We start from the raw sequence: 9,835 nt of genomic DNA, 5'->3' as shown, positions 1-9,835 counted from the left end.
ACTCTTGGTTCTCCCTGTGCTCTGTAACAGGTTGTGTGAGTGCTTGCTCATCCCACCAGTTAAAATGAAAATAAAGTGCACTGCATGTATTCACCATCGTCAGGACTGGAACTGGTAGCTGCTGCGTAACAGTCTTGCTCACTAAATAAGTAAGAAGGTAACAGCAGGTAAAACTGAGCGTGTCATAAAGCCACCATGTCTTCACACAGCATTAGTAATAATGTGTTGCAGGAAGAGCTGAGGGCGGAGCTTCTGTGTGAAGAGGGAGGAACTCCACACTCATATAAGAAGCCAGTGGATGGGCTGACTGTGCTGAGTACACACTGGCCCTGGACTGTACTGCTGACCCAGAATGGCACAGAACGGAACACCAGAGAACGGAGTGGCTGAAGGGATCCCAGCTTTGTCTTTGCCTCAGCCGGTCACAGTCCAGGAGATCAGGCACGTCAAGGTAAGGGGGGAGGGGAGGGGGGGGTCACCTGCTGCAAGTATGGGTTTGGTTGTGTTTTTAATTCAGGTGCCAGTTGATCACAGACCGTTACTTTACAAACTGCCCTCTCCCCTCAGATTTTTATCAACAATGAGTGGCTCTCATCCAGCAGTGGAAAGACGTTTCCAACTTTCAATCCAGCGACAGGTGTCAAAATCTGTGATGTGGAAGAAGCAGACAAAGTAAGAAGGCTGCAGGCTTGATTGTATGAATGAACTGTACAGCTGAATAAGTAAGACCTTAAATGAATATTATTGATCTGCTTTGGATTCGAACACAATGAAATATATGTTAATCCAGCATGACATGACAACTCAGGCAAATAGATAAGAATTTTTCGATATTTAATTTTTCTATAAAGTAGCGTTTTATATCCACAAAATAGCTTTGGACAATCTAATTTTCACACTGCTTTTTTACTGCACGTCACCGGACATAGTATTACTTACTACGTAGGCCTATGCGTAATATCATTACGAATTAGAAACTGTTCCTGACACTTTCAGATAAAGTAATTCCGCGGGCATGTGCTGTAAAGACTTCTGTTATAGCCTTGGTGTGTTTTCATGCGGGGGACCTGTGTGTCCTGACACTGTCTCATGTCTCTGTGCAGACAGACGTGGACAAGGCGGTGGAGGCAGCCAAGGCGGCCAAGCACAGGAGCTCTCCGTGGCGGAGAATGGACGCGTCCAGCCGGGGAAGGCTGCTGCACAAACTGGCCGACCTGATGGAGAGGGACCGGCTGCTGCTGGCGGTGGGCTCATTCACACAGAGACAGCTGATGTATATCAATGTGTTCCGCTAACATCCCCTCAATATGATGGAAGTATACAGTTACTGATGAACTGTATTTTATGATTTTTAAAGATGCACTGCTAAGTGTGTAATCATGTAGTCCTTGTAAAGTATCTAGAAGTCAAATAACCTAATTAAAAACGCTCTTAATGATGGAGAACTATTATCAATTAACTATCTATTAACAGTCTACTGTTGATCACTCTTAGGTCACCAACACACCAGGCCTGCTACAGAAAGAAAAATGATAAAGTATAAGTATTTAAATTCTGTATTTAAGAACATATAAGAATGCCATACTGCATCACAAGTACAACTCTTGCATTCAAAATTCCACTGCCATGAAAGTACAGGGGCATTACAAGCCAAATGTATATTACTAACCTATATACTCATTATGCAGCAGAACGCCATACAAAATTTGATTATTATAATAATCATTGTAATGTTCTATCTGCTCTGGGTGGAGATGGTTGTAGGAATTTGGTATCAAGTTGGGTGGTTTATTTTATATTAATATTTTAAATGTTATGTTTTTTGTTACCTGCCATGTAACTATAGCTGTCAGACAAAAAGTACAATATTTCCTTCTGAAATGCACAAAAGTAGAAATATAGCGTAGTCTAGCATAAAATGGAAATACTCAAGTAACGCACAAGAATATCGGAACTGTATTTAGTTAAAAGACTTATTCCCTTACTGACCAGTCTCTACCGTACACAACTAACTCCTGCTAAGTTTCAACTGGACAACAACAGTTTCTTTTGCTGGCTTTGCCAGTGGTTCAGATATCATTCATAATCTTAATTATAGAAGTGCTTTTTCAGAAGCAACACACTTATGGCATCTGAAATATGTCCCTGTGCTGTCAAGATGTTGACTTGTTCATATGAGGGATTGGTTTATATCACTGCATGACATCAGGACATTGTGACCCTGCCCCAGACTCTTTTCTTCTCTTTGTAATGTTTGCTGGATGTTACTTTCCCTCTTTCAGATATTGTTTGGAATGAAATCCCCATTGCTGTGCCTGTTCACTCTGTATAGCTGCCAGCTTGCATTAAGACTAAGATCTGCAAATGAACCCTTACAGATGTGAGTGAAGTAATAATACCAGATTGCATGTGACTGCTAATTGCAAACATGCTCTGGAGTGATAGTGTGCAGGGTATGGCTAATTACACTAAATTCCTAGCTATGTTTGGGAGAATAAAGACCAGATTCTGAGCTTTCTAAGGTACAGTAAAGTAGCACCGTGGTTTCAGTATCTTCCTGAGCTTTTCCCTTTTACAATGAAACAACAGTATCTGTAGATACACAATACCATGTAAATCATGTCTGACACTTTCAAAAATATTCATTCTCTGCGCTAACATAATAAATGATAAACTTCATTTAAATGCTGTATTTATCAAGTCACCACAGTGGTTGACATCCCACTGCATCCCTGCTCCACATATTTTAGCTTCACACAACTCACTGCCTTTGTTAGGCCCTAGATTTATTCACTGATATTATAGTATCTATTATTATTATTATTGTATCTGGAGCCAACACATATATCAATTCCTGGTATATTGTAGAACAGAAATAAAACCGTTTGTATCTTGCCAGCCGTTATGGGCAAACTTCACTGTAGAAGAAGAGGCCTGGAAGGTACCAGGGATTATCATTATTTATTCAAGGCGCATAAATGTGGTTTTATTTTTGCAATTTTGCAATATAACACCTATGATAACAATGTATTCACAAAGTAACTTCTGAGATCTGTAACACATCACAGTCAGATCAGATAGGTCTGAAACAAGGTCTGTCCAGATTCTCTGAATCACTTCATTTGAAGGTCAAATTTAGTGAAATGTTGCTAGTCATCCCTTATTGCACAGGAACACTGTGTTCAGCTACTGTACAGTAAGTACAGGATGTCAAAGTGGAAGCAGGAAGTGTACATTTTCCCATTCAACTTCATTTTGTCTTCCCAATAAGTTTGACTAACCAGGGGGTTTGTTTCCAACAATAGTTAAGTCAAAGCTACATAATCAGGCTCCCTTGCATCATTTACAGTTACAGTGACAGATCACATTTCTTTAGAGTAGTTATGACTTGGCCAAGATTTCAGCTACACGTGTAACATTGATCAGTGATCGTGTTCCTGATTCTTTAGACCCTGGAAACTCTGGACACAGGAAAGCCCTTCTTGCAGTCCTTCTTCATTGACCTGGAGGGCAGTATCAAAACTCTTCGTTACTTTGCAGGATGGGCCGACAAGATCCATGGCAAGAGTCTGCCTGTAGGTGAGTGTGTGTCATCTTACTCTAACTGTCAGGAACTCAACAATAGAAACATTATGCCTGACAAAGAAACCTCAAGACTTTTTCTATATGTACACTGTATATATACTGTGTGTGTGTGTGTGTGTGTGTGTGTGTGTGTGTGTGTGTGTGTGTGTGTGTGTGTGTGTGTGTGTGTGTGTGTCTATACAGGATGTGTTCAGGCACAGGACTGCTGTGTAGGTCATCTGTATTCACAATCACTGTAAATCTGAGAAAGCGAGACTTGAAGCACCTTTGTGTCACATCTCTGTGTGCAAAGTGAAGGTGAAATGTGAGCCATTATGTGGCCGGTTTAAACAGCTGTTTAAAATATCTGTTCAGCAAAAATGCCTGTTGTGTTGACAGCAGCATGTCTAAGTCTGAAGTGCACAGCATAGGTTTGTAATGCACTCAAGATTGACTCACATTTGATAGTAGTTTGAGCGCATGCATTAGTGCCCTTAAATGAATTACACATGCACACAATTGAGTATTTTTTTCTCCTAAATTTCTTCATTCCTGCCATTACAATTAATTTGCATTCCCAAATTACTATTAAATGAATGTAAAAGTGTTCAATCTGGTCAGTTAGGGCGGAGCATTTTTGTCTTGTGTTACCTATGATTACTCAATGAATTTATACAATTATTTACTCAATCATACAGTAGAGAGCATGAATTAATAATGTTTTAGCACAAAATTAACTCTTTTCCTTTATCAGTGCCATATGAAATAAAGCAAAAATGAGTATAGAAGAATACAAAAATACAGATAATGAATATGGTCCATCAGATGAGTTTCCAGTGTGCACTAGAAACATGTAGGAACTTTTGTATGTCCCTTCAGGGGCTCCATAACCAGTGCACCATTGGGAAACGAGTGAATGACTATAATGCAAGTGACTTGGCCCTGGGTGGTATCTCATCCAGCCTTTTAATACTTCCCCCTCTTGTCAGATCCTACTTTGCGTCTCCTCTGCCTCTGCAGGACAGCAGATAGACAAAACACGCTTGCCTTTTCCTCCTGATTAGATCCCAATAGAGTGGTGAGAGATGTAAGGCGTGGCAGGACAAAAGGAAGAGGAAGAGACTGAGATAGTAATCGGTGAGGTGCAACAGTCTGTGAGGATTAACAATCAGTGTTGGCTCAGTGCCTAGCCAACCAGCAGGCACTAATCCCCAGCTTCATACTGCAGCAGTATAAGATGTAGTTATGAACTACAGTCTTAGGCTACTGTTGGAACACTACTACACCTCACACCAGGGACATCATTAAGTTGATGTTCTAGTATGAGCATGTCTGGTTATTAACACATATTAATGATAATTAATATTAATAAAACTATTAATCTTCATAAAATTGTAAAAAGGGATTGATAATAACTGGCACTACAACGAAGTAGGTGCATTAGCTCAAAAAGACATTAAATGGATTTAATAAATTTAATTAAATCTATCAGAAGGAATTAATAATTATCTAAATAATTATTCATTATTATATTTAATATTAATATAAATTATATTGCTGACAAGCATTGCATTTGAAAAATGAACAAAAATGTAACTGGCACGCTTGCTAAACTACAAAAGCATTAATAACGATAGGATGGGAGTTACAGCAGGCCTGAGGCTGTGTGTGAGGATGTTCCACACTGAAGTGAACGTGAGCATCAGTGAGCTGTGATTGAACATTACTCACCCAGTGCCTCAAACATAAAGGCAGCTGGAGATGAAACTGGAGAAGGAAGGCCAGGTTTGACCAGTTATCTGCTGAGCCTCTGACATGTCCATGTACAGTACAAGTGAAGATGCAAAACAGCTTAACAATACTTCAGAAATATTGCACTTTGAGTTGAAAACAGTGGAACCTAGCAATAATGTAAGAGAAACTTCAACATGATGTTCAATTAAAAAAAGGTGTTTTATTGCAGTGCAGTAATTGTTGTTTTAAAGAATCCATCAATTGTTTTTGATTAAAACATTTTCTTCTTCCTTAGAGAAGTATTTTGTGTATTGTGAAATTCTTCAAAAGAGTCATTAAAGAACCCCTACAGAGTGACGACAGGACCACTTCTGTCTGCCTTCCAAAACTCTTACAAATAAAAGACATGATGATGATGTAACAACCCTAAGTTATGGAAATCTCTTGGTTTGGGTTAAAATGATAAACAGCAGGTTATGTTTCAGGGACGAACGTGGTCATACAGTCTGGGGTTTTTCTGTTGGTTTCCATTCTCCTTATGGAACTTCAGTTTAGTGAAAGTCGATGGTTGTCCCTCACTGTTTTAACTTAAAACTAACTGAACAACTTCTTGTGCAAACATCTACTTGTGCTCTGTTTACCTGCATTATTAATGGTATCTTAAAACAATAACAAAACTAATCTGTGATGAAAGGGATCATAACCTCCACCAGAGTAAAGTAGATCAAACTTTCTTTTTTCTTTGTTTTACAGATGAAAGCTTTTTGTGTTTAACCAAACATGAGCCTGTTGGCGTGTGTGGAGCCATTATTCCAGTAAGTCCAGAGCAATAATATATAATAATACAATAGGAATTATTTTTACTTGCTGTGAAAATGAACGGTTACAATAAATACTGTTACAGTGTGCGTATGCGCGTGCGTGTGTGTGCGTGCGTGTGTGTGTGCATGCGTGTGCGTGTGTGCATTCAAGTGTGTGTTCGTGAGTGTATCCAGTTAAGTGACTTTACGATAGTACAATCTGTTCTTAATAAGCACTTAAAACATTACAACATTGCACAATATCTCATTTATATGTTGTGATGCCAACTCCTGATTATCCTATGTACTGTGGTATAAGGCTTACTGTACATCTATATATGGATAATAATCAGCATGCATGTGTTTGCCATCAGAGTTAAAGGTATGCTCTGACTTGCTGTCCTCTCCAGAGTCAGACCAGAGTCCAGATGTTTGTCTTTTCTGCTTGATAAAGTCTCCTTCGCTCATTTAAATTGCCTTTCTTGCCTTGGGAAACATCAATAAAACATTAAATCAGAATTGTTTGCAGTATGAAGTGAGCTTACAACAGTTAAAAAGAATACACATTATATATATATCAAAGACAATGAAAATAACAAAAAGCTTGTGGGTAAGACTTCCATAAAAACAACATATATTTGGACACGTGTGTATTTCCCAAAATGTCACCGAGTGCAGCAGGCGCTCTAAACCTACAGCAGTGAATCGCTCTTTTTCATCACTGCACTGATCATAAATGTGTATTCTACTAAATTAACTACACTTAATTTAAAGTGCTGTGTGGATGTGTTTCGATTATGTCTTCATCAGATTTAGGTTGGGGCAATGCTTCACCGTATTGTGTTGCACTTTGTGATAGATCCAGAAAGGCACATACGTATCATTTTGACATCATGACAGAATAGTCATTCATTTTTTATCTTTAAGCACAAGCCTATAACCTGTAATGATGCTTTGGCAACAAAGGAACAAAACGCTGTTGTTTGACATGGGAGATTATATCGTAAAAGTGAAATTTCTACTGAAGGATGTTGTGTAATCACTGAAAGTACTGCTGGCACACACACAGCATGAGTCATTGTCAGAGGAACACACTTGTGATCCCTTAATGGCTCTGAGTGTTTCCAAAGTGTTGTAAAAGTTAACAATGCCTAAATAATAAACATGCAGCACTCACATGCATTGCTGTCTAATTTGGGTTTGAGTGCCCATTGGTTTCCAACATGGAAATGAGCAACTGGAAAATAAATTACCTTTTTTCTTTATTTGTTTACTTTGAATGATCTCCAGTCCTAAAGATGTAGAGCTCCTTTTATTATCTTGTATATTCTCTCCGAACCAACATCCAAGTGATAAAGTGGATTTTTCTGGGAAAACCAAAATACTGATGATGGATTATTTGCCCCAGTTTGTGCCTCTCATGTAGCTGTTATTATTTCCATTGGAGACTGTTGCAGTGATAATTACCTCAAACTTTAATAAAAGTATCAGGTCATTAAAAAGACTTATTCTGGACATTTCCATCCTCTCTGTACAGTAGGCAGTATGTTCTGACTATTCCAAAATTAGCTGAAAATTAAAACAAACAAACAAGCTAGAGGTGCATACGCCACCAATTGGACTGGCGTGTGGAACGAAACATGACCATGCGCAGTCGGCGTGCTAGCTAAGTGTACAGTCATGTCTTACGGACATGGTGGATGACGTCATTTGCGTCAACAGGACCGTAGCAGGCTCTCGCAGTCACGCGGAAATTATGAATTGGCCTTTAGTGTGTCGTCATGGTAGCACTTTTCAAATAAGCGGCAGTGGTGGGTTAAATGTTAGTTTGGGCTTGTGAAGTAACCCCAACCTCGTTGCCACCCCCGAGGTTCCCCCTACAGTCTAATGCTACATCCACAATAATACATTTTCGTTTAAAATGCTTAACTTTTGCTGACATCGTTTTAGTTTTAGTCTGTACGGGCCGAAACGGAGACCTTAGCGTTAGATCTTAAGTATCAAATAAGACCTTTTATTATAGCACAACAATACTCTGTTGTATATTCTGCAACTAATATTCTAATGTTTCCAGGAACACAGCAGCAGTTTGATAAACCACACTTATTAGTATGGCTGTAGCCTAACACATGCTGTTGTCACGTGATGGTGTACGTTTGACTTCAATGCTTATTCAGCAGACATTGTTGCCTGGGTAATTAAAGAAAGAGTAATGACTATTTGCCTACAGACTTCCCACACATTTGAAACTAGTTTGTCTCTGCCACTGGAGGAATAGCCTGTAGCAGATTTAGCTGTATGATGTATAAACTGCATAATATAGAATTTTCAAAATCATGAAAAGCAACATATTATGGTATATACTTTTATTTGATAAATAACTTCTTATCAGCCTGATAGAAGGGGGTACATTCAGTTTAGTAAAACCTGAATTGTGGTCCAACTGTGCCACTTGTTTGTGACAGCATGCTTTAATCTGACATGTGATTTTTTGACGATGCTAGTGGAACTTTCCTCTGCTGATGTTCATGTGGAAGATGGCACCAGCCCTGAGCTGTGGAAACACTGTGGTCATCAAGCCAGCAGAGCAGACCCCCCTCACGGCCCTCCACGTTGGATCGCTCATCAAAGAGGTTTGATGTTAGACTTTAAACCTCTAAGAATCCTCTTCTTCAACGGCTTCTCGTGTGATTAGACTGCTCTGCTTCTATTATGTTTTGGTAGTGACTGTTGCCAGCAGGGGAGACATTCTAGACCTGAACCCTTCAACTACGTCTCCTTCACTAAACATAAGCACAGTTTAAGAAAGGTTTACATTCCACTGTTGTAATTATAGTTTTCAATGTCACTGAAATCTACTAACAACATTAGAATACAATAATTTATCTGCTGAAATACACACTTCAGTAGTAAATCAATTACAGCATTCCTTCTATATTGTAGTCCTGTACATTTAGAAATATCAATATGATACAATATTTAGACATAAGAATGTATTGATCATATAGAAAAATGATTTTTTTAAAAGTGAACCTACCCTGACCTAGTCAACTGGATCAAATGTCTTTTGCTGTTCCCCGGGACATTACATCACCAACATGCTCCCTGGGTTGCCTTTCAGGTGGGTTTCCCTCCTGGAGTTGTGAACATCGTTCCAGGGTTTGGTCCCACAGCAGGAGCAGCCATCGCCAGCCACATGGACATCGACAAAGTGGCCTTCACTGGCTCTACAGAGGTGTGTGAGCAGGTGTTGGTATAGTAAGAAAATACAGAGGAAAATATAGAAGACAATAAAGTCAACATTTGGCTTGTGTTATGTGATGAGGTTATTCAATCTACGTTGGTTGTGTTGGTGATTGATAACTTAAGTGATTCCCATTTGGTGGTGGGCAGCGTGCCATGATACTGAACCATCAGAAGGTTCTGGAGCTAGGGCTGCACAATAATCAAATAATATACTGTATATTACTTGTTTTGCCCGTCTGATCTCTGTTGTATTAAAGCCTACAACACAGAGCAGACAGGTGCGTCTGCCTGGGGGATTCAATGTGTTACATTTTAGCTCTCTTAAATGTGATTTGTTATTGTTAAAGGAGCAATGTGTAATAGCTAGCCAACTGCTCCAAAGAAATAGGCGGCAGCATTTCACCTCCACTACTGGGTCCATACAATCTTAGTTGACAGTCGTCAGTTATTAAGAAGAGCTACTAACTAACAGGACATGAATATGCTAAATG

The 9,835-nt window shown here is 39.2% G+C and overlaps 1 protein-coding gene across 1 annotated transcript in view; it reads left to right on the top strand.

Moving 5' to 3' along the window:
* The first annotated feature begins 260 nt into the window (after positions 1–260).
* aldh1a3 (aldehyde dehydrogenase 1 family, member A3) overlaps positions 261–9,835 on the top strand; it is a 21,765-nt gene continuing 12,190 nt past the window's right edge. Inside the window, exons 1-7 of the mRNA XM_029426599.1 lie at positions 261–451; positions 568–672; positions 1,104–1,244; positions 3,450–3,579; positions 6,052–6,113; positions 8,603–8,731; positions 9,220–9,333. Coding sequence (XP_029282459.1) covers positions 353–451; positions 568–672; positions 1,104–1,244; positions 3,450–3,579; positions 6,052–6,113; positions 8,603–8,731; positions 9,220–9,333 — 780 coding nt within the window. The 5' untranslated portion in view covers positions 261–352. The remainder of the gene's footprint in view (positions 452–567; positions 673–1,103; positions 1,245–3,449; positions 3,580–6,051; positions 6,114–8,602; positions 8,732–9,219; positions 9,334–9,835) is intronic.

The sequence above is a fragment of the Cottoperca gobio genome, chromosome 3 (genome assembly GCF_900634415.1).
Source record: "Cottoperca gobio chromosome 3, fCotGob3.1, whole genome shotgun sequence".
NCBI classification, from domain to species: Eukaryota; Metazoa; Chordata; class Actinopteri; order Perciformes; family Bovichtidae; genus Cottoperca; species Cottoperca gobio.
The sequence above is the reverse complement of the archived record's forward strand: the minus strand, read 5'-3'. Positions and strand labels throughout refer to the sequence as shown.